Raw genomic sequence first — 26,822 nt, 5'->3', positions numbered from 1 at the left:
CGGCTGGAGCGATTTGGCTGAATTTTTTTTATTCGATTCGAAATTTTCTCGAGATGGTGTGCAAAAATTCCGGGTAATACTCGGAAATTTTTTCATTGAGTCCAGTCAACTGTAATAAAAAAGCCCCCTAGATTATGCAGTACAAATTTAGATATTTTATTTGCAAATAAATGAGACCTGGCAGGTGTATGTGGGTTGGAGAAACTTGAAGAACTAACATTAGTAAATGCTACCGAGCGAAGCCGGGCGGTCAACTAGTATTTAATAAATCTAATGATAAACACAAAACATTGCAAACTAACAGTATCAAGACTTGAATTGTTAACTTTGACGTTATTTTTTGTTTTTCATTAACAATAAATCTTCATTCTTTACCATTTTAAAACAATTTAAATTATTCGATTAATTTTAAACGTGTAATCGAATTATTCGAAGAAGTTGAATTATCCGAACAAGAGAAAAATCGAATAATTTGAATACCCTAGTATGTATATAAAAATGTTCTACCTAAATAAACGCTTATTTTTACTTATTTTTTGTTTTGTAATATAGGGGATAATATGTTGATTCAAATTTAGCTGGGATTCCACGAATTCATTTTTGTATTTTTTTTCTTAGTTTTTTTTATTCAATTCTTTTAAAGACTCTTCTTCGTTCCCTTGCTTGTACATATGTATGTATGTATATACATACATATGTATGTATGTGTTTTCGATATATCAGTGTATTTATTCATTCGAGTTTTATTTTTTATTTCTGTTTTGAAATTTTTTTTTTTTGTTATTGCAACACGCTACTTGCTATATGTTGTTCCTTCAACTTTAACGTATACATTGTTTAAGTATGTGCGCGCGCATTATTATTAATACTTTATATTTCATCTATTTACATGTTGTACACTCAGACAAAAGGTTGCTTCAAATGATCCTTAAAGCAAGCACCTAAATTACACATTTTGTGACATTTTTTCATTATCACTATGTACCTACAACTGTTGTGTTATTTTCAATTCTAGGTGAAATAACTGAAATACTAAGGTGTTACACTAAAGGCGCTTTCATCTTTAAATTTTACAAAAACGCCAAAGTTTCTGTTAGCTGTCACAACGATAAATACGGTAATTGTAGGGCTTCAATGAAAATACAAAAATACATTTTTTTATTCGTCTGATTGTGAATTTCTTTTAGTGTACGTGTCATTTGTTGTTTTATTTTCTTCTTATAAACACATTTTTTAACCCTTTATATACACAGAGCACAGAACAAACTAAAGCCATGTACAGTTTAACGTTTAACTACAATATGTACCACAAAGATGTGTTTTCAACAGTCCGAATTTGGAAACATCCTTGTGACAACTCTTTTAGCCAGTCAGAAAATAAATCCGAATTTCCAAATGGAGTCCTAGTTAAATAAAATTCTATATGTTTTTGAATAGCAGTTTTAAATCTCTACTTGTTGTTTTTGCAACAAGTTTTCTATTTTATACATTTTAGATAAGTAATTTCCTATAATACACAAAGTATACAGGGGCGTCACCAGACAGAAAATAATCTAGTTTTATAATTGTCTCTTTCTTTATGAACTGCCCTTTTTTATTTTGTTTTGGTTTCTGGTTTCTGCGATTGTGATAAAAAAAATACAAATGCCCATAATCATAGTCAAAAATAAAGTATATTTTAAGAGAAATACAGCCGTCTTTACTTAAGAGTGGACTTTTAAATTCGACGGTAAATATAAAACTAGTTGAAACTGTTCTTAACTCATTTAACAACAGCATCAGCTGTTCTTCGCCAAGTAAAAAAGTTCGACAAAAAGTAAAAAAAAACATTTAAGTTACAAGATATTGTCAGAGATTTTTCAATTATTGAACAGTTATCAATAAGACGAGTACCAAAATATCCTAAATATGATATTAATTTTATCTTTTCCATTTTTCTACCGCAAACAACATTTCTTCTTCAGTTTTCCCGGTTTTTCTAAGTCAGCTGTTCAGCGTCAAATTCGAGACCTCTGTATACTCTGTGCTATAATATGAGAAGGGTATATATAAGTTTGTCATTCCGTTTGTAATTTCCACAATATAATTTTCCGACCCTATAAAGTATATATATTCTGGATCCTTATAGATAGCGGAGTCGATTAAGCCATGTCCGTATGTCTGTCTGTTGAAATCAATTTTCTGAAGACTCCAGATATCTTCGGGACCCAAATCTTCAATAATTCTGTCAGACATGCTTTCGAGAAGTTTCCTATTTAAAATCGAGAAAATCGGTCCACAAATGGCTGAGATATGAGGAAAAAAGCAGGACAACCTCGATTTTTGACTTATATCTGGATTACTAAGTCATTAATACAGACAATATGGATATCTAATGATAGATATTTCAAAGACCTTTGCAACGGCGTATATAAGACCATAGTAGGTTGGACCTACAATGGGTCAAAATCAGAGAAAATATTTTTTTTTTTTTTAAATTTTAATTAACAATTCAAAAAAAGGAATTTTCCAAAAAATAAAAAAACAACTTTGGAAAAAAATAATAAATTTTGTTTACTAAAAATATTTAAAATTTTTATTTTGAAGCATAATCTGGTGAAGGTATATAAGATTCGGCACAGCCGAATATTCTCTCTTACTTGTTTATTTTTAAATATGAAATTTTGATCAAAAGATAAATCATATAATATTTCTTTAGATTTAATTTCGATTAATATTTCTTGTTATGGCAAAGTCTTAGAAATCAGGAATTTTTGTTTAGAAGCAGAAGGATCTGATCAGTTGGCATCTAATATATTTTAATTAAATTTATGTTTATTGTGCACTTTGATAAAATAAAAATGCATCGGGTATAACATATTTACATAAATAAATCATTTACATATGAATGATTTATTTTGAAATAAAATTTTTTATTTAAATAATGTGTATAAGAAATATCTGTACTCAATATTTTATGAGCTTTCTGCATCTATTTTCGACGCACTGATAACAAATGTTGTTTTTCAGTGTCGCACTGAACATCAAAATATGGGAAATTCCACGAGTATGACTACCACGACTGAAAACCCAAAAACCCTTGAAACTTTTTTTCAAGATGATTTGAATACGGGAAAACACTAAAATATTACTATGTGTAAGTATTTACAGCTTATTACAACATTTTATTGGCAAAAATAATAGTTTAAACTGACTATATTTAATTTTTTAATTTAATTGACATGTTTTAGGCTAAAATTGCGGTTAAAACTAAGCTCCCAATTAGCATATAGTACGAAATTAATAAGACTCTGATTGTTTATTGAAACCGAATGTATATTTTCTATTAATTGTTTTAGTTTTTGTATACATATATTTACAGAATATATGTATATTGTTTTATAATAAGAGAAAAATCTGTCACATACGGTATGTCACGTACGATATTACATTTTATTTAAATATGACGGTTTGTAAAGGAAAAATATTTCGTTTAGTGTAAGAAATTAAAAGAAAACATAACGCCCCTCACGATTCGAAAATGTTCGCATATTTCTACATCTACCTCAAAATGACTTCCGTTTTATGTCACGTACGATATACCCTTATTTCGCTCGATATTTTGGACAACAATGTTTCGAAAGAACTCTTTATTATTTTAAAAATAGTACCCTCTGAATGGAACATAAAGACCAAATTATTTGTCAGATACCCTTATTTTTGCAAAATCTATTCCACTCTATAGGCGTACAAATATCACGTACGATGATGATATGGAATTGCCCATATGGAAAAATATAAACAAGAAACGATTCACGAATCTGTGTTCATTTGCTCAAAAAAAAATGTTTTAAAGAAAGTACCAAACATTTTACCTGGATCTGGCTCAATTGGCACTCGAGTTCCAAATAACAGCCTGTTAGTTAAATTTTGTATGACTTTTTCCTTTTTTTTTTGGTACTTTTTACTTTTTTATTTCTATGTTAATTGGTTTAAAAGATACGTAGGGTGCCGAAAAAGTTTCAAAATACATCTATATATTCTGAGAAGGGTATAAAATTACCAAATTAATATGCATGGTACCAATATCGAGCTCAATTATACCATATGTATCGTCACTGGTAAAAACAGGCAGGCATTCTAAATTGTTCGTATTATTTTTGCAACTTGATTTTAATTTCTTTTTTTTTCATCTTCATATTTTTTTTTTGTTTTTTTTTTATGTGTATACGAACGAACGAACGTTGTGATGCTGTTTGTAGAGCTCAGTTTCTGAAATAAAATGTTTTCTGTTGTTAGTGATGTTGATGTTGCTGCTGTTGTTGCTGATATTCCTGGTATTTGCCATAACGTAGTTAAACGAACAGTTTGTCTTTAATTTATAATTTTCGAGCAACGCAGGAAGGCGTTTTTGCTCGTTAGCATTGATGATGTTGACGCTTCATTGTCATCATATGATTTTTGCAATCGTCGGTTGCTGTTGCTGCTGCTGCAGTTGGTGCCCATAATGATAAAGCGCGACTTGGTTGTGTGCTTGATGTAGATTTTTTTTCAATTCCTTTTGTTGTACATTGAAACATTTTTGTTTCAAAATTGGTTGGTACCTTAAGTTTGTCGTATCATATACATATACTCTTTATCCTGGTTACGGAGGAGAGGGTTTTTGTTTCTTGAGAATAAAAAAAAAACTGATATGTAAAAGTCTGGGTGTCGAACCTGACATATAAGGTATCAAATTAAAAAACCCAGCTTAATTAACAATCAAAAACATTCTCAAATTGTCAATTTTATTTAAATTCAAATACATATTTATAAATCTCACAAAATATTGACATATTACAGCAAACATGTTTAAATATTAATGGCTAGGTTTTTTAATACTACCTTCCATAGATATCCATTATAGTAACAGAATAACTAGAGTTTCCAAAAAACCGACAAAATTCAAAACCACGGTTTCTGTTTTAAAGAATTGAAAAGCTATCGGTTAGGTTAGGTTATTTTCTGTTTTGGTCTTGGTTCTTCAATATTATCATTGGCTTTTTAAACCACTACACAATTTTGATGTATTGTGGTTCCAGTAGTACAAATATAGTCCAAATTTTAAATTCTATGGAGAAGTTTTTTTTTCTAAAATTGTGAATTTTTGTAGATGTTTCTCCACATAATTTATGATATCTAATTTTGTTCATATTACATGTGGCTTTTCGATAATGCAATAAATCTGAACAATTCCTGCCGATTTGCTATTTTCACGTAAAAAATATATTTTTTACTCAATTTGTTATTATAACTCCGAAACTACTCAGCCGATTAAAACGCAATAGATATGTAAAAATCGAAAGAAGATTATTACCTACTCAATTTTATGTATATCAAACAAAAAAGTAAAATTTTGTAAAAATGAGCGAATTCACTTAATTGTGAATAAATTCGAAAAGAATCAATCGATTTTTATGATCGATATATCATTTTGTTGCTATTATATTTGGGTTTGCGATAAAGTAATAAACCTAAACAAGTTCTGCCGTTTACGATTTTTCATTTTTTTTTAAACACAAAAATTTGCTATTTTCACGTAAAAAATATATTTTTTGCATTAATTTGTTAATATAACTCCGAAACTACTGAGCCGATTAAAACGCAATATATAAACAGATTAAGGTAAATTGGAACTTTTTTAAGTTTATTTCAATAATATCGGACTAACCCTTTTTGAGTTATTATAAATTATGTGGTGAAACATCTACAAAAATTCGCAATTTAAGAAAAACAAAATTTTTTTTTAAAAATCTATCCATAGGATTCAAAAATTTTACCATTTTTGTACTTTGGTAACCATGACGCATTAAATCTAGTGAAGACTATTTTTGCTGTTGACCTGTGTTATTAGTATTTTTCGTTCTTCGAATGGTATTTTTTGAAATTTCTGAAATAATGAACCTATAAGCAGAAAATTCAACAAAAAAAGGGACTCACAATTTTATAAGGATGGTTTATTATGTTATGGTTTTAGTGAATGCGAATTCAAAGGGGTACTATTTCTTGATTACAATGGTACTTTTTGAATATTTTATAGTAATAAACCTAAAAATTAGGCACACATGATTCTGAATGAGTTAGAATTAACATATGGTAACTTTAGTGGCACCTTTTTTTTGCATTTTCAGTAATAATGTAACCAGAAATATGAAATTTACCATTCGTGATGCTGAGTGGAAATACAAAATGTGTACACACATTAGTCGAGCCATGTTTTAAAATAAACCACTCGCTTCAACTGGCGGTTTTCGGGGGCGTTTCGTAGTGCTGTCCTTGGTAATACAGTTACAATGAAGAATATTCAAAATTTCGGATTTTGTCCCGTTTGAGTGGTATTCCATAATTTGGTCTACGACGGGACACTCTATAATACATGCATGTATACAAACACACATTTCTACATACATAGTCAATTGGCTCAACATTATTAATACAAAAAATATTTATTTTCAGTTCTTTTATTTATATAAATACCAGAACTTAATCGGTATTTCGTTCAAATTCAAATATGCATATTTACATGCGTGAGTCGTCCTTTTTTCTTTATTTACAAATAAATAAATAAATAAATGCTTCTGCTGCTGCATGCATATGAAAGTATATATGTGGCAATATACACGTACCCTGCAGCTTTAATGGCAATTGCATATCGATCGTTAATGAAATAGTTTTTGTATTTTTGAGGTTTTTTGTTATTTTGTGATCACTAAAAATGTAACACATTATGAGGGTATGACTAAACTTTAATAAATTATACAAAATATGTTGGCAACATTTTGTGTCTGAAAACAAAACGCCATTTTTGTTTTCAGACGAACTACACGTAGAAAAAGGTATAAACTATAAGGTACAATTTTGGTTTAAAATGTACATAAACATAATAAAACAAATAAAATACAATTAATTTTTGTCGAGTGTTAAATGGAAGCAACTAGGAATATTTAATACGAGTTATTTTATATTTTAAAATTAGTTGACCGCAACGGCTACGCCTAATGTTAGTTCTTCAAGTTTCTCCAACCCGCATACTCATGGCTATTCTTATTAACTTGTAAATAAAATATCAAAATTTGTACTGCATACTTTAGGGAGCTTTTTTATTACAATTGACTGGACTCAAAAAAAATAAAATTCCGAATTTTAGCCGGAATTTTTTAATTTTTTTCTTTACAAACCATCTCCTGAAAATTTGGAATCGAATAAATAAAAATCAGCCAAATCGCTCCAACCGTTCTCACGTGATGACATTACATACATGGATATTTGTAACCCCCTGTCTTTACTTGATAAATATTTATCATAACAATAAATAACGTTTATTGTCAAGACAAAGTTGTCTGAGCAAAACCACTAACAATTTTGTCATAAGGAAGCATTAATACTAATAAATCGAGACTGTACCTAATAATTTTTTACCATGACAACCATTTTGACGTTTAACATGATAAAAATATATCAATTATAGACATGGGATAAACCATTAACAGTCTGATTGCGGTACATTTGACACCTGATGATTTGACATAAATTGAACTGAATTGGTAGTTCACGTAGGTCGTTCCAAATCAAAAAAAAAGAAGTGATTAAACAAGGTGACCTAACTAATTCTTTTTGGAACTATGAACTAAAATGAGCGGTCATTGAATTGAACTATAAAGCACAGGGTTAGTAACCAGTGATAGTTTTTAGTAGCTATTATATTCGCCAACGCCAACTTAGTTCCAATAGATGCAGGGTATGTACAAAGTATTTATATGCCTACATACTACATATGTATGTGTGTATGCATGTATGATTGCATTTTGCGCCTGTGTCTTGAATGTAGTTTCGCAAAAGTGTTAATGATAGTGTTTTGCTTTTCTACCATTGCACGACTGCGCCTTACTACTGCAGCCAGAGTTGCCATTTAATGTGAATTTCAAAAAACAAAGCCCTATTTTAAAATGTATCAATCCATTCAACACTAGTTCGTAAATTATAGTTAGCTGGCATTATTTTTGTTCTTCTTTTTGCTGCTTTTTGCCATACAATGCAACATGTACAATAGTAGAGAATATGTTGGTTGGTAAGGTATGTTCGTTCATCTTCTGCGAATCAAATCATTGTAATAATTGTTTTACGTGGCATTGCTTGTGAGTCAGTCCGTCAGTACATGATGATAAACATTCAGTAATTGCATTACAGCTACACTTTAGCACATCGGGAAGTCTTTACATTAACTACATTCATGTATGAAATGTTTAAATGTGCATAAATACATACTTTTTTGTAAGTAAATATTTAAAATACTTCACTATTAATGAGTTCAGATTTGCACTTAGACTAGGGCGAAAAATGTAACCAATGCCAGTAAAACTTCAGATCCAAAACGCCCGGCCACTTACTTTGCACTTTTTTTTATATAAAAACTCAAAATTATTAATAATTTTGTATTTAGAAAATTTATAAAACAATAAATAGCAAATAATAAATTAAAAAATGTATAAAAAATCACGGTGACCATTTCAATTGACCACCATTCTTAACTTCACGTCAAAACAATATCAATATAAACAAGTAAGAGAGCTATATTCGGCTGTGCCGAATCTTAAATACCTTTCAGCAAATTATACTTCAAAATAAAAATTTTAAATATTTTTATGTAAACAAAATTTTTTTTTCCAAGCTTGTTTTTTTTCATTTTTTGGAAAAAAAAAATTTTGAAATTGTGAAAAAAATTCGGGTTAAAAAATATTTTTCCCGATTTTGACCCATTGTAGGGTTCAACTTACTATGGTCTTATATACGTCGCACGGTGGCTCATATCTCAATTTCATCGGCCAAAAGTCCAACTTTTTTTAACTCCGATTTCAAAAATTTTAATGCCGTTCAATAGTAAACACATTCAGACTAAGGTAAGCAAAAAATTATATAAAAATATTGTCAATTGTGTGCGTGGCATGCTGTTAAAGTCAAATGTTAAAAAAAATGTTGGTATAAACACAAAATTCAATACAAATAACTTCCATATAGACATAAATCACACGAGTGTAGGGTATTATATGGTCGAGCTTGGCCGAACATATTTCCTTACTTGTTTTTATCTGTACCGCAATTCTGTAACTTTTTAACGACAAAATTTAGTCGTTAAGTATTCAAAATTCGTTAGTTAACAATATTTATCGTTAAGAGATATTCCGAATTAAATGTTACCGATTATTTTCGTTAAAAATAGTCGGTAGATAACGACATGTGTCGGTAGGTTAACGACAAATAAAATGTTATAAAAAACTTATATAAATGTTAAAAATCGTTTTTAAGACCGTATTCTAAGAAGGAAATTCATCGGAATTTGTCGATTGTCCTTATAACAACACATACATATCTAAATTCTGAATGATCACTTGTGGTGGCATAGACATATGCATTACAATGGTTTACTTTTTATTTAAAAAAAACTCTTGTTCTTCTGTTTTCAGTAGATTTCGCGAACATATTTGGGGGAGTTGGTTTTTGATTTTTATATATAAATGCGATTATTTATTCACACGACTAAGAATTTATCTGCAAACACGAAAAAATAGAGAACATTTTATTAAATAATTAATTTTAAAAATATTGACATTTATATTTTTAACTATATTCGTCGTTAAAATGTATTACCGAGAGAAATCGTTAACCTCAAATAGTGAATATTAAATTCGTTAAAGCAACCGAAATTTTTCGTTACTTAACGACATCGGTAGGAAAGTATAAAAAGTTACAGAATTGCGGTACTGCTTACAACTTTTCATAATAAATGCTTTTCATAATAAATGCTTTAAAAAGAAAAAAGTTCAACTTTAACCTTAAATTGCTCAACAACTGCTGAATCGATTTTAATGAAATTAAAACTGGAGAAAAATTCAAGAAGTTATCTGTCCATTGGTTCAAAAGTTACAATGTATTGGCAGATGAAAAACGATAATGAGCCACTGTGCGTCGTTGCAAAGGTCTCTGAAATATCTATCATTAGCTATCCATATTGTCTATATTAGTGACTTAGGGCCATTTTTTAGATCGTATTTAAATGTGAATTATTTTTAAGTTCTATTTAAATACGAACATGAGTTTCTCAGTGTTTTTTAAATGATACTTAAATGGCCAACGTTGGCCATTTATGGACTGATTTTGCTGATTTTAAATGGGAAACTTCTCGAAAGCATGCCTGATAGAATTATTAAAGATTTGGATACCGAAGATATCTGGGGTATTCAGAAAATTGATTTCAACAGACAGACATACGGATAGACAGACAGACACACATACGGACATGGCTTAATCGACTCCGCTATCTAAAAGAATCCAGAATATATATACTTTATAGGGTCGGGAAATTATATTGTGGAAATTTCACGAAGGTGAAGGGTATAATAATTTTAAAAATAAATAAAGGGGTAAATTATAATATTAAATTCTTTTAGATTTTATACTAAAATAAATTCATTTTAGATCGATATTGTACAAATGCTCAAAATTCGTACATGTCAGCTTTTAGAGTAATCGATTCCCTCAATCTAGAGTTAAGTTTACGGACTGCACAAATATATTTTTATCCTAAGCAGGGCAAGGATTTCTATGCAAATGCATGTTTGTAGTCAATAACTCAAAATCACTTTTGACAATTTGTCTTTCCGAATCAAAGAATTTGCAACAAAATGGCACCGATTTGTTGTTGCATATTTTGTTATAAATCCATATTTAGCATATTTTTCTTTTAAATGCATATATTTGTCAATAGTCTAAAGGTATTTTATTCAAAACTTATTCATGTTACATGTTTTGCACATAGTTTACATCGAGTCGCCGAAGAAATTAGATCTCAATTTGAATATATAGATTTATAAATTTCGAATGAAAAAAATCGAGAGATTCCTCTTTCACCTCCACCAGCAATTACTAGATGGGGAACCTGGTTAGATGCGGCTGACTGCTATTGAAAATATTTCGATGAAATTAAAAATATAATGGAAAAATTTTATAATAGCGACGCTCACTCAATTAAAAAAATTAAAGATATTTTAAAAAAGATTAATATTAAAAGACAATTGGCATTTCTGTGCTCAAATTACACCTTTCTTTCGCTGAATGCACAAGTAAAATTAATTGATGATGCTGCCAATAAAATTAATAATGTTAACGGAGAAATTTCTAACCAAATTAAAACAAAACTAAATACTGGATTTCATATAATAAAAATATTTTTTGACATATTAGATAGCAATTTTAATGAAGAAAATCAAATTTAAAATGAATATTCTCCAATTGAACTGGTTTCATGTAAATATGCACCTTTAACTTCTGTTGACGTTGAGCGTACATTTTCAATGTATAAAAGCTTTTTTCGTCCGAACAGACAAAGTTTTCTTTTTTTTAAATTTAAAAAAAAAATTTATTTGTTTATACAAATGGAAATCTAAAAAATTAAGTAATGTATAATATGAAAACAAATAACGGACTGATTTTGTATACCCTTTAACTTCGTGCGAAGGGTATATATAAGTTTGTCATTCCGTTTATAATTTCCACAATATAAATTTCCGACCTTATAAAGTATATGTATTCTGGATCGTTATAGATAGCGTAGTCGATTAAGCCATGTCCGTCTGTCTGTCTGTCTGTTGAAATCAATTTTGTCAGATATGCTTTCGAGAAGTTTAGTATTTAAAATCAGCAAAATCGGTTCACAAATGGCCAGGACAACCTCGATTTTTGACCTATATCTGGATTACTAAGTCATTAATAAAGACAATATGGATATACATACATATATTGATAGATATTGCAAAGACCTTTGCAACGACGTATATAAGACCATAGTAAGTTGGACCGACAATGGGTCAAAATCGGAAAAATATTTTTAACCCGATTTTTTTTTTTCACCAAAAACAAAAAAAATTAAAAAAAAAAAATTTAAATAACAATTCGAAAAAATTTTTTCCCAAAAAATTAAAAAAAACAACTGGGAAAAAAATAAATTTTGTTTACCTAAAAATATTTAAAATTTGTATTTTGAAGTATAATTTGGTGAAGGGTATATAAGATTCGGAACAGCCGAATATAACTCTCTTACTTGTTTAATATAAATATTGTATAATTTAACAAATACCCTTATATGTACCAACATACATGAATTTTCTTGTTTTTACTTTGAAAAAATACATATTTAAAACCTTTTTTGTTCATTTATATGTACACTGTGACCTGAAATTTATATTTTTCTTGTATTAATATATTTGAAATAAAAGACTTGTTTTTATTGCATATTTTTTGTAATTTTTAGTGCATATTTCCTCTCTTTACTATGTGCATATTATAAGCGCATATTTTTAATTTTTTAGTGCATGAAAATCTTTGCCTTGATCATAAGAAATGCTGAAATTAATCGTTGTCGTTAATAATACTGATGATGTATTTTTATTTAAAAGTGCAATTGTAGTTTCTAAAATCTTTACTTTCTTACTTTGGAATTGGATAAAAGAGTTCAAACGCGAATTTTGTAAAATATGTATATTTCTTTACATATGTTTTCTTTTTATTATTTCCCGTCAACTTACTGCTAACTATGGTTTAAATACTTAATTATAGACATATAAAACAAATTTTTAACACATAAAACATATTTCACCAGATACTCCTTTATTGCTAATTATAGTTTATTAAAACACAAACAAAATTAAAAACAAATTTGAAGGAATCTATACACACAAACCTTCAACGTTTAAAATGCATACAACTGAACGAGCAAGTGTCACAATGAATTCCACTCTATAATTTAAAGTTCAGAGTATAAATTGTCAAAATAAGCATTTAAAATGGGGGTCAGACGGCATGTAATGCTTGTGTTTTGTTACATTTTTCCATATGTAAACATATATATACCGTGTAATTCATATGAAACTTTGTGTATGTAAAATACATGTGTATTACTTGTGACATTTTTGGCAACTAAAGGGGGGTCAGGCGGCATGTATTTCTTATGTTTTGTGCCATGTATTGGGACATTTTTCCATATGTAAACATATACATACCGTGTGATCCATATGCAACTTTGTGTATGTAAAATACATGTGTATTACTTGTGACATTTTTGGCAATTAAAGGGGGGTCAGACGGCATGTATTTCTTATGTTTTGTGCCATGTATTGGGACATTATACATACCGTGTGATCCATATGAAACTTTGTATATGTAAAATACATGTGTATTACTCGTGACATTTTTGGCAATTAGAGCATGTTCTATTTTCGTGTGTATAACAGTGTTGTATTTTGAAATACAACACTGCGTGAAAGCAAAATAAAAAAACTAAACAAAAAAGAGTTAGGAAAAATCATAACAAAATAAATTTCATTGCATTAAATCAGTGGTGGCCAACGAGAGAGTGCTTAAAATGCATATGTAGCAGTTTTCTGTGCGTTTTGATATGGATTCTCCCACTTGTTATATTGAAACAAAATTTTAAAATTTGGATTACAATAAGACTAGATATATATTCTATAAAAAAGTTACACATTTCTGAGACTTGCGCAACTAAATTGCCTAGTGTGAAAGGGGTCAATGAAAAGTGTACTTTTTTATAGAATATATATCTAGTCTTATTGTAATCCAAATTTTAAAATTTTGTTTCAATATTACAAGTGGGAAATTCGATTTGAATCCAAATTACCAGAGATATTACGGTTCCAAAGGGTTCCTCAATCAATCATCGGAAACCCTTTCCACTTCAAAAATATCGCGATTTGAAAATTTGTCAAAATTGTCTAAAATTATATACACGTAACTGCATATAATATTGATAATACTCAAAGTCCAACATAATTTTTGATTCAATTTTAAATGCAAAGATACTGTCCTTAAAATTGCGTAAATCTAATTTTAAAAGGTGTAATATAAAAAATTTCGGTGTAATGTAAAAAATATCAAAGATCGCAGTGTTAAAAATTCAGGAAAAAACATGGAATATCATGCGGCAAAAGCAACATGTCGTCAATTATATTTGATATATCTAAAACTTTGATAAGTTATCCCACGATAAAAGGGATTGTTTTAAATTTTGTTGTAAAGTGATTCGTCTCCGAAATCATATCATTGCTCTAAGTACGTAATATAATTTTTTTAAAATTTATTTGCTTCTAATTGTTAAGGTTTTGTTTTTAAAATAGTTACAACTTTGCTTCCATATTATAACCGATTTTTCGATTGCTCGCTAGGTACTAATCACTGTAAGGAAAAAAAAATACAACTGACTATACATTTGCAATCACAATTGTATAACTGTACAAATTTTTTCTGTACAAAATATTAATTAATAAAAAATGTAATTGATGAAAAAAAAATTTTGCAAAATGAAAGAAATTATTTTTTAACTGGACAAATTATGTTTTAGCTGGAAACTGGACAAGACACAAAAAACTGGACAATCCAGGCCGTCTGGCAACCCCAGTCCCAATACAATCTTTTTTTAGGAATCTTTTAGAAAACATCAGAAACAAGTTTTGAATAAAGCCTTCAGGAGAGAATTGAAAATCTTATTCAAAAATAATTTTAATTTTTCTCAAAGTAAGTTGAAAATTGCGAATAATTTCAGCACTATTGAAAAAAAAAATATCGTGACAAACAAATAATCGTCTTCAGCTAACCTTTAATATTAGGGGGTGACCGGCTCAACTTTATTTTTTGTATACCACTGTATTTAATTTATTTTATGGGTTAACGTTTTGACAATCAACATAAAGGGGTGAGTAGGTATCTGATAACATCAGATGCCCAGCATGACAAAAAAAGGCTTAAAAGGTTTTGGTTTTCATTTACTTGTTGTAACTAAGTATGTGTGTACCGCATTAAAAGGTATTCAAAAATAACAAGGTGAAACAACAAATAAAAATATCAATACCGGCAATATTACAAAACTACAAATACATATTATTGTATTTTAGAACTTATTACATGAAACTGACACCAAGAGTAGGATTTTTCTTTGAAATAGAAGATTTTAAAAGTAACAAAACCTAAAGCAACACGATAACGTATACAATTATTATTTCTTCATTAAATAGATGATCCTGAGTGTACAATCATTAAATTGAAACTTTAAAAACTGTGCAATTTGTTACGATATCGTGATGTAACAGGTGTACTGAAGTTAATGGTTCCGGTTGATACAATTTTCGCTGAGTCGATTACACTATGCTCGGTTTCTCAAATAGTAATTCTTTTTTATTGGAGTCTATAAAGTTTCAGAAATGTTTATAGCTTTTCTCGATCAATTCGTTTAGTATTTATGTAACTGTTGGTATACGTTCGTTTTTATATAAAACAAGTAAGAGTGCTATATTCGGCTATGCCGAATCTTATATACCCTTCACCTTTGTTGTGGATGCATTATTATTTTTTATAATTAGTATATAGGTATGTATGTACATTGCCCACTTTCAGCGTACAGCATCCTAAATTTATCAAGAACACAAAAAACAACAAACGAACAGAACACCAAAAGAAAAAACAAAAACAAAATACGCAAGGCAATGAGAGCAACACACATCCAAACATACGTTTAATTGTATAAAAAACGACAACAACGCCAAAAGAAACAAAACACAAAAGAAAAACAAAATACGCAAAGCTTGCACATTCAACCATACGTTTTGTTGTTTTTTGTCAAAAAAACCAACACACAACCAAACAAAAGTTTAGTTGTATTAAAAACAACAACAACGCCAAAAGAAACAAAACACAAAAAAACAAAATACGCAAAGCTTGCACATTCAACCATACGTTTTGTTGTTTTTTTGTCAAAAAAACCAACACACAACCAAACAAACGTTTAGTTGTATAAAAAACAACAACAACGCCAAAAGAAACAAAACACAAAAAAAAAAACAAAATACCCAAAGCTTGCACATTCAACCATACGTTTTGTTGTTTTTTTGTCAAAGCATGCAATACATTGTGTTTTTTGATGAAATTTTCAGAGGTTGTCTCGGATTTTTGCTCATATCTCCGTTATTTATGGACGGATTTTGCTGATTTTAAATAGCAAAATTCTCGAAAGTATGTCTGACAGAATTGTTGAAGATTTGGATCCCGGAGATATCTGGGGCCTTCAGAAAATTGATTTCAACAGACAGACAGACAGACAGACGGACAGACAGACAGACAGACGGACATGGCTTAATCGACTCCGCTATCTATAAGGATCCAGAATATATATACTTTATAGGGTCGGAAATGAAAAATGTAGAAATTACAAACGGAATGACAAACTTATATATACCCTTCTCACGAAGCTGAAGGGTATAAAAAATCACTTTCTTTCAAAAAATTTTCATTTTCTTCACGCTCCAAGTTACTCACAAAGAGTAAAACGAAATATTTTACTCTTTGTGATTTAGAGTAATCGACTCCGCTATCTATAAGGATCCAGAATATATATACTTTATGGGGTCGTAATTACAAACGGAATGACAAACCCTTCTCCCGAAGGTGAAGGGTATAATAAAATATGTATGTATTTTGTTTTAATTTGAATCTAACGAAGGTTGAAATTAATGGAAATTAAGCCATTCCAATACAGTTGACAAATGGTGCCAGGTTTGTACCAAAATTATAAATCGAGTCTTTATATTAAATTTGTATTTGATTTTTTGTATCCAATTACATTTTAAAAATTGAATAATTTGTTCTACACGCAGAGAAAAAACATGGTTGTGGTAACCATAAACTAAGAGAAACATATTATGATCATTATTAGTATCATGAAATATCATAATATGTTCTGAAATAATCTGAAATGGTGGGAATAAAGACTATTAAAAGTAAACATATTTTGTTTGCATCTTAAACATATTATGACTACATAATATAATATGTTTACATATTTATCATTATTTAGTTGTTGTAAACATATTATGTTTACATCTTAAACATTTTATGACTACGCGTATAGAACTTAATATTTAATGGTTGCACATAATAATAATATGTTTACATATTTATCATTACTTAGTGGTCCGAACCATTCGGTGAACCATATTCATATTTATAACATTTAATGGTTGTATATGAATATATAAACGTTTACAGTAACTAAAATATTGTTTAAATTAAATTAAAACAACAATTATATGTTTACGACAACAATATATTGTTACAATGAACATAGTATAGTTGTCGTAACCATGTCGAACCATGTTTTTTCTCTGCGTGTAGGCGGAAATTCCCTGGGTGCGGGTAAATTTCAAAATTAATCCCGATTTCCCGGGAAAAGAAAATCGCTACATAAAACGTTAGTTTCATGGCGTAATGATTATAAGGTGTATGCGTTACGGCAACAAATACAACAATACAAAAACAAATAAAATTTATAGTGTCAAAAACAGCTGATTAATGTATACAAATTACAGCAAAAAAAAATGTTGACAAGATTAAAGTTGTAAACAAACTCGAGCAAAAAATAATCAGCTGTTTGATTATTGTCACCTTGTATATCATTACACCATGGTTAGTTTGTTTAAACAAAATGTATTGTAAAGAAATCGTAATCTATTGAAAAATTGGTGGATAGAAAAAAAATTTTGAGTATTTTTTTTTTTTTTTAAATTCGACGAAAGAATTTTGATAAATTTGAGGTCAAAATAGCATAACCGATTGAAATTTTTTAAATATGTATGAATTTTCCAACATTTTATAAAATGCAGTTTTTCTCCAATGTAAAATTTTCAGAGTTTTTCGATTATATCAACTGTCGAAATTGTACGAACTGCAACGCTCTTAGAAATTTTTAAAAAAAATTCACACTAATACGTATGTATAGTACAGCATTTACAGGATGTAATTATAATAAAGCATTTTTTTTTTGTCAGGACATAAGAGGGTGTTCCCAGTTCGTCCTCGGCAAATGTAACACTTTTACTTTAAATTCTTTTATTAATTCCAGTTAATGACAAGTCTCATGTTCTTATGAACATGGTAACTTTGAAAAAGTACAAAAAAGGTTCGCTGTCTATAGATAGAGATACCTCCTTAGGCATTAGGGTTGTATGATGACAGACGCTAAACTAACAGCCAAAAGACAATAACAATAAAATGTAAAAAAAGGCTGTGATATAATGAAACGTTTAAAAAAATATCAAATACATAATAGAGAAAGGGGTTTAATTTGTAGCATTATACTTCAAATAAATAGACAGACGGACGGACGGACGGGCAGGCAGGCACACTCGTACAGTATTATTAGCTAAATACCATGTAACTTAAATATAACTACGAGTATAATTTATGGCTGTATGTTTGTTATTATTGCATTTACAAATGATGACAACCAAAAAGGGGTGACTGAAATTATTTATACATTCATGTGTATGTTGCTGCTACTCAAACACACAGCACGCATCACAATCTTATTCGTACATTCAAATTTTGATTGCATGCAGCAACTTAACTATTCGATACACTAATTTTATTGTTTGACATAACCAATAATGAGGAGGGATGGGATGGATGGATGCATTATGGAAAACTAGAAAAAGGATCACACACTCACATCCTAAGTTATTCGATATTTACTGACCGCATATGATTAGGAACATTATTCAAGTACATACATATCATCAACAATGCTAGCGCAGAACAAGAATTATACAATAAACTCGGACATATCTACTTATTTACGAGTCTAATTTAGATACAGCTGTGGAATTCGACAAATGATATTATTATAAAAATGATGATGATGATGTGTGCGTTTCTTTTTTAAAAAAAAATCATGTTGACAATTTTTTTTCTTCTTGAGAACATAAAAATGTCAATTAAAATAATTAAAAGCAATCAAATGGATAGATAGAAAATGTAGTCATCGCTGTAGCAACAATTATTTAATTTTTATATTTTAATATTGATGTTTATTAATCAAGAAAATTATTTATAATGAAAAATAAAATATTTTTAAAACAAACAATTAAAGAATATATTTTGATGTATAATAATAAAGTTGTAAAATTAAAGTGTTTTAAGAAGTTTCTACATTTACACAACCCTACGAACACCACTACGTGATAAAATACCAAACAAAAAAGACCCGTGTCTCCCAGTTTGCCCAAAGTCATGCACTTTTTATGGGGCCCCCAAGATTTGGGCCCTCGCTGTCATTTTGCAAAAAAATTTTATCATTTTCTCATTCTCATATCTTGTAAACCGTTCGAATTTTTGATTTACTCATTGAGGCAAAGTTGTAGCTCTTGTCATAAAGAACAAAAATTGTAAACATACATATAACATATAAGAGAGTTATATTCGACTGTGCCGAATCGTATATACCCTTCACCAAATTATACTTTAAATATTTTTAAGTAAACAAAATTTATTTTTTTTCCGAAGTAATTTTTTGGAAAAAAAACATTTTTCGAATTGTTATTTTAAAATATAAATTTATTTTTTTTTAAATTTAAAAAAAATGTTTGTTTTTTCATTTGTTTTCTACACAAAAAATTATATAGGAAACTAGATAAAACCTGTGGCTATTCATTTTTTGTTCTTTTCATTTTTATATACAAGTTTGTCATTCCGTTTGTAATTTCCACAATATAACTTTCCGACCCTATAAAGTATATATATTCTTATAGATAGCTGAGTCGATTAAGCCATGACCGTCTGTTTGTTGAAATCAATTTTCTGAAGACCCCAGATATCTTCGGGATCCAAATCTTCAATAATTCTGTCAGACATGCTTTCAAGAAGTTTCCTATTTAAAATCAGCATAAGATCACCAGGACAACCTAGATTTTTTACCTGTATCTGGATTACTAAGTCATTAATATAGACAATATGGATATCTAATGATAGATATTACAAAGACCTTTGCAACGACGTATATAATAAATAATAAGTTGGACCTACAATGGCTCAAAATCAGTTTTTAACCCGAATTTTTTTTCACCAAAAAAAATTTTTTTTTTTAAATTTAAAAAAAAATATTTGAAATAACAATTCCAAAAAAAAAATCCAAAAAATAAAAAAACTACTTTGGAAAAAAAATAAATTTAGTTTACCTAAAAATATTTAAAATTTGTATTTTGATGTATAATTTGCTGAAAGATATATATTAAAATCAGCATATGATCAACGACGTATATAAGACCATAATAAGTTGGACCTACAATGGCTCAAAATCAGTTTTTAACCCGAATTTTTTTTTCCCCAAAAAATTTTTTTTTTTTAAATTTAAAAAAAATATTTGAAATAACAATTCCAAAAAAAAAAATCCAAAAAATAAAAAAACTACTTTGGAAAAAAAATAAATTTTGTTTACCTAAAAATATTTAAAATTTGTATTTTGATGTATAATTTGCTGAAGGATATATAAGATTCGGCACAGCCGAATATAGCTCTCTTACTTGTTTTTATGACTATTTTTTTATTTCTTAATTTGTCTGGTTTTGACAGTTATGTTGAACACTCGCGATAATATGAACACCCTAATATATGAACACCCCAAAATATGAACACTTTTTACTTCCATTGGCTACTCTAAAATATGAACTTAGTGTGCAAAATCTTTAAAATGTGAACAGCTAATTTTTTTGTTTTTTAACATATTTTATCTATCTACACAGAGTTGAAATCTAAATCAACAGGTAGTGGCTAAATTCTAATTCAACTGCATACTAATTATGGGAATTAGATGCCATTTGCAAATATGAACAATGTTGCAAAAGTGAATTTGCCTGGTTTTAATTAGTTAATATTATCGCGAGTGCACTGTAATTATTTTCAAGTTTATTGCTAGTGAAGACTCCATATACGAGACAATGTTTATGAAGAATATTGGAAAAATAGTTTGAAGCTTTCATAAAATAAGAAATGAAAAATGTATGCTTTATGTCAGAACATCTTTATATTTGACAATATATGGTTAAATTAAATACAAAAACAATTTTTAATTGAAAATTTTTTAACTTTTAAATTTTGAATTATTTTGAAAAATTATCTCATACACTTGCTACTTTTTTTTAATTTCCTTTAAAATTAAAAGTTATTTTTATATTCTCTATAATTTTAAATTCCTCAAGAAATTTTAAAAACTCTATATACATCCCCATATCAACAAATTTAAATTTTCATCCCCAATTTGGGGGGGGGGGGGGGGGGGAATCCCATAATCTGCCAACACTGATTGTAGTAAAGTATGTTTTTACCTCTATTATTGCTTCTTGTATTTGTATTTCTAAGGTTATACGGAGGATCAATCTACTTAAATGATTAAAATCTTTGTACTTATTATATCTACTTTTCGTACAATAGATAAATAAACGGATATAAAACAACAATAGAAAACAAAAAAAATAAGCTACACACACCCAGTACACATTATGGGTTGAAAGCATGGATAAACTAATTTGATATTATAATGGTTTGAAAGCATGGACAAAAAATTTGGATTTATAAAGTCTATAAATAACTTTTACTGAAGTGTCTCTGGTTCTTGGAATAAACGGTGTAGCTTGCAATATACTTTTTCCGATTTTGACCCATTGTAGGTTCAACTTGCTATGGTCTTCTATACGTCGTTGCAAAGGTCTTTAAAATATCTAGCATTAGATATCCATATTGTCTATATTAATGACATAGTAATCCATATATACATAGATCAAAAATCGAGGTTGTCCTGGTTTTTTCCTCATATCTCTGCCATTTGTGGACCGATTTTGCTGATCTGAAATAGGAAACTTCTCTAAAGCATGTCTGACAGTATTATTGAAGATTAGAATCAAGAAGATATCTGGGATCTTCAGAAAATTTGTTTTCAACAAACAGACAGACGGACATGGCTTAATCGACTCCGCTATCTATAAGGATCCAGAATATATATAATTTATATGGTCGGAAAATTATATTGTGGAAATTACAAACAGAATGACAAACTTATATATACCCTTCTCACGAAGGTGAAGGGTATAAATTGTGAAAAATTAAAATTATGTACCTCTAAACATTTTTTTTTAATCTGCTCAAAGTTTCGCAGATATTCTGTTTTGGCTAGATATAAACAATTTCAGATAAAATATATCTTTTTTTTAAATTATGTATAGAATTTTTTGATATTCCATAATCAATTCAGACAATTCGTTCTCGATTAATGCTAAAATATATCGAGAACAAAAGTCAATTAAAAAAAAAATAATTTATTGGCATGAAACTTCATTATGACATGTATTTAAATTGATTCAAAAAGTTTCAGAGCAAAAAAAGAGTTTGCATGCTACCCAGTGTAATTTGTTTGCTGGGTAGGCACAAACATATCCATGTATGTATGTATGTATGTACATGAGTGTGAGTGTGTTAACTATACCCTGCAGTTCATTGAACTAGTTCCGCCACGTCGTATTTGTTAGCCACTGAGAACTACTAGTAGTGAATTTTCTACCCATCCAATTCTTAATAAAATATAGAGAGCTCTGTGACTTAGTGATAAGCGCATTTGAGTATAAAAGGAGAGGTTATGGTGCAATCCCGTTTTCTGCAATTGTTTTTTCTCAATTTCTGGAGTATTAGTACTATTGTACATCACCGTTTTAAATTCTCCAGTCAATAACGTTGCGATTGGGTTGAAAATTCACTAGTAGTAGTTCTCAGTGGCTAACTAATTCGAATGCACTACAGGGTATGTAAGTACTTTAAAATACTTGTGTTTCTTAGGAGTGCGTTAAATGTATTAAATAAAAAAAGATATTAAGGAACACATAGAACTGTAATGAGTTTGTTTGTATTCTTCGTAAAAAATCTTTTCCGGAACAATTCATATATTACCCATATACTTCCCCATTGAATTGCATCAAGTGATAGCTGCTAGATATTATTCGAAATTTTGAAAATTTTTTAAAATATCCCATAGAAAACCTTAAAATTAGAATGTTTAAACACTGCTATTTGTGAAAAATTTCAACTGATATAACGATTGTTTCCTAAAGAAAATGTAATAACATAAGTTGTATTAAACTTACCATCGTTACTGGCAGACCCCCGGCGCCACCATTTGAATACGTGTACGGCGATACTAGATAACCCATATTAAAGCTAGATGCATGTGGCTCGATTTTACCTAAAATAAATACAAATAAATTAAAGATTAAAACGATTCAATTTATTATATCTTAGTTAAGTAAGTAGTAAAATAGTAAGAGAAAGACCAACAAAAAAAATGTGTCAATTTTGTTAAACGCAATAAATCTGGAAAAATATTATATACATATATTTCCAGATTTATATATAATAAACTTAATTAGAATACTGTTCAACTTTTAAATGATCATAATTTCGGTGACATTTCGGACTCAAAGGTTTTTTTCTATGGTCAACAATTCTCCAAAAATTTTGATATTCCTCATATATGTACATACATAAATATGTATGTATTTTATGTTTAAATTGGAGGTATTCTAAACTTTATAACAATGACAAAATTATAACAAACAAGTTTTTTTAAACAATGTCCATAAAAATGTTAAAAATGTTGTAACATTTTTAGTTTTGTTATAATTTTGTCACTGTTAAAAAGTTCAGACTGCGGGGATTAGTATAATTTAGTACTTTAAGGCCCGTTTTCTCAATGTATCGACAAACTGCCTGTTACTAAATGTCGACATAAATTTATTAAGCCGATAAACTGTCCGTTATTAATTTTTGTTTTCTCAATATACCGACAAAAAACATTATTTTCAGATGGCAATATGCACCTCTCAAAATAGATGTGAAAGTTGGGAACCCTGCCTTCAAGTGACAACATGTTTAAATAAATCAGCTGTTTAATGTGGCCATCGACAGCCGGAATCTTTTGAAAAATTCATTATCCTGCATGTCTGTCAGGTAGTTACGCCTGGTATGATAAACTAGTTCAGCATTCACATGGAACTCATGTTCTTCGAGTTCATTCTCCATCAAATTAATGTTAATTCCTCTATGAGGAATCGGGTTAGCTTTGCGACAGAATAGAAGCAAATGTGACATTGAGAAAACCAAATTTCTTCAATTTTAAACGATTTTTTTACTTGACTTTAAAAAACTATCTCACTGATTGTAGATGTTGGAAAAATCGAAAGTAAGGCATGATAAAAAGTATCCAATTTTTCAGTTCCTTTTTAGTTTTTTCTAAGCATATTTCTAATACTTTAATAGTTTCATTAAGTTCTGATTAAAGACTCGTTTCAGTAATGTCTTTAGTTTCGTCTATTACCATTTCGTCTTTCAACTCATTATCACAAAGTTCATCATAGAATATTCTAGAAAAAAATGTCATTTCCAAATTCCTTAGTTTCAGTTTTCGTACTATACTTCAAAAAACTTTTGCTAGAAGGGAATGTCCACGAGTTATGAAATTAAATTTTAAAAAATAATTCTGTATTATTCGAACAGTTAACCGACAAAAATTAATCGGTTAACCGATTAACGGTTAATCGATTGAATACCCTAGTATCTACGACAACTGACAGAAATGTTTAAATATTTACATATGTATGTACATACAGTAGCCCAAGAGAGTCTACATACAGTAAAAATTATTATGTTACTTTAATTTAAAGCATTTTTTTTTATTTTTTTTTGTGAGATATATAATAATACATGGATTATGTCGATTATAGCAAAAAAAAATTCAAATAACGCCCAACATTTCACCGTTATTAGAGTTATTGATTCAGAGTAAAATATCGAAAAAATTATTCTCGGTCACGCCTACATTTAGGTGGGCGGCACTATTGAGTTTCATAATATATTGAACATTAAAGCCCAAAAAACCAAAAAAAATTTCGTTATTTGACTCAGAATCAAAAATTCTAATAATGGTGAAATTTTGGACGTGATAGGAAATGTTGCTAAACCCGACTTAAGTGATTTTGTTTTATTTTTTTTTTGGTGTGAATTTATTTTTTTAACAAATATATTTCATTACTTTTAACTTACAGCTGAAGGCCTCTGATGCTATTGCTCATAATAATGTTAATTTATAATTTGTAATTATAAGTTAATAGATCAATAAATAAATAACTTACAAATACAGCTTTCAATGATAGAAATTTAATTTGAATTCCTGTATGTAGACTTTATTGGGCTACTGTATGTATATTGTTATCCATCACGGAGGCACTTGCTTCTTGTTCTTCTACTAATAGGTAGTTCAAAAGTAAAAAGAACTGCCTAGTTGATTTTTGAACAATTAAGCTAAATCTAAATCCATTGTCGTGGAATCCGACAAGGTATAAAAAAAACTCTTCTTTGTTGATAAAACTCTGGGAAATATCTGGGAACCCTGGTTTGAACATATTTTTGAAATAAAATACAAAACAACAACAACAAAACTTTGAATTTCTCGTTTGATTGTTTCTTTCTTTTGTTTTTATTACTCATTCTTATTAACGCTTGTACAAAAATATAAGAAATACAAAACAACAACAAAACTGTGAATTTCACGTTTTTTGATTGTTTCTTTCTTTTGTTTTTATTACTCATTCTTATTAACGCTTGTACAATCTGTACAAACATTTATGCAGGCATACAAATGTATACATATTCATACATACTTATCTATACATGTACATATGTATGTAAATATATACATATATCTAAGTTTGTGTATGGAATTGTTGTTGAAATATTTATGAGAGAACGTATAGATCAGGGTTGGGAAGCGTGGTATAATCGTACTTTTTTTTTGGGACATTTTAGGCATTACATATATTTTTATATAAAAAAATATGTAAATCGTAATCAACATATTTCCAGCTGACTTAATGACTAGGGTTTCCCAGTTCTTTTTGAACAGAGCTATGTTTAGTGAATAGTAGTAATAAACTACATTTATAGCACGTACATACATTTTCATAGTACATATAAAAACCACTTTATTTGATGGTTTAATTGCAGTATACATAAGTATGTCTGTAAAAAACCGACTTTTAAAAAAACCGGTTTTTCGGTTAACCGACATCGAAAAAACCGGTTAACCGTCATATATGTGTAGAAAACATAAAATGTGCTGAGTCCATTTTGGTGCTGAGTCCATTTTATTTTGTAAAAATTTCAGAATTATTATCTCAGTCAAATGGAATTGAGTATAAATATGTTACTAAATATATAATACTTGTTTTAATTATTGGTTTATTCATTAAATTTCAACCAAAAAATGTAAATAAATTTTTCAATTAAATATTTCAAAATTTTGAAATTTATTATCACCTCGACTTTCTGATATGAAACAGAAAATGTTACAAGTCCCAAAAAAGGACTTATAAGATGCAAACGCACTTCTTCTTAGCTGTGATTATTTGTCATTATAAATCATACCAAATAATTAATAAAACTCCATTATCAGAATTCAAAAATATTTCAAATCATGGATTTTAGAACGTTTTTTGTCTCTCCTGTAATATTTCTGAAAAGCTAACGAAATGAATAATAAATTCAAATTTTAGGTATAAAACTCACCAAAGAAGTCAAGTTTATTGAAAGAAGGTATGTACATCGAATTCAACTTAACGTTTGGTAAAATCATCACTAAGTTTTTAATGAATCATTAGTAAGATTTAACCTAAACTTATAGAATTATGCGGAATTTAATTTTTAATAGTTTCTGTTTATAATCATTGTAATTCTTAAAAATATTAATCTAAAGAGGTTCGTATTGAAAATCAGGGCGGTTACTCTCTATTGCGATGAGAAAGAAAAATGGTACAATTGGTACCCTTTATTGCGTTTTCGCATCGCACAAAAAATTAGTTTAAAATGTTTTTATT

General features: G+C 28.8%; 1 protein-coding gene across 5 annotated transcripts in view; it reads right to left on the bottom strand.

Annotated features, from left to right (window-relative positions):
• pan (pangolin) overlaps positions 1–26,822 on the bottom strand; it is a 183,398-nt gene that overhangs the window by 138,293 nt on the left and 18,283 nt on the right. For all 5 annotated transcript variants that reach the window (XM_065514763.1, XM_065514762.1, XM_065514765.1 and 2 more), the window contains exon 3: positions 23,040–23,137. In XM_065514763.1, the coding sequence (XP_065370835.1) occupies positions 23,040–23,137 (98 nt within the window). The remainder of the gene's footprint in view (positions 1–23,039; positions 23,138–26,822) is intronic.

Source organism: Calliphora vicina, chromosome X, assembly GCF_958450345.1.
Source record: "Calliphora vicina chromosome X, idCalVici1.1, whole genome shotgun sequence".
NCBI classification, from domain to species: Eukaryota; Metazoa; Arthropoda; class Insecta; order Diptera; family Calliphoridae; genus Calliphora; species Calliphora vicina.
The sequence above is the reverse complement of the archived record's forward strand: the minus strand, read 5'-3'. Positions and strand labels throughout refer to the sequence as shown.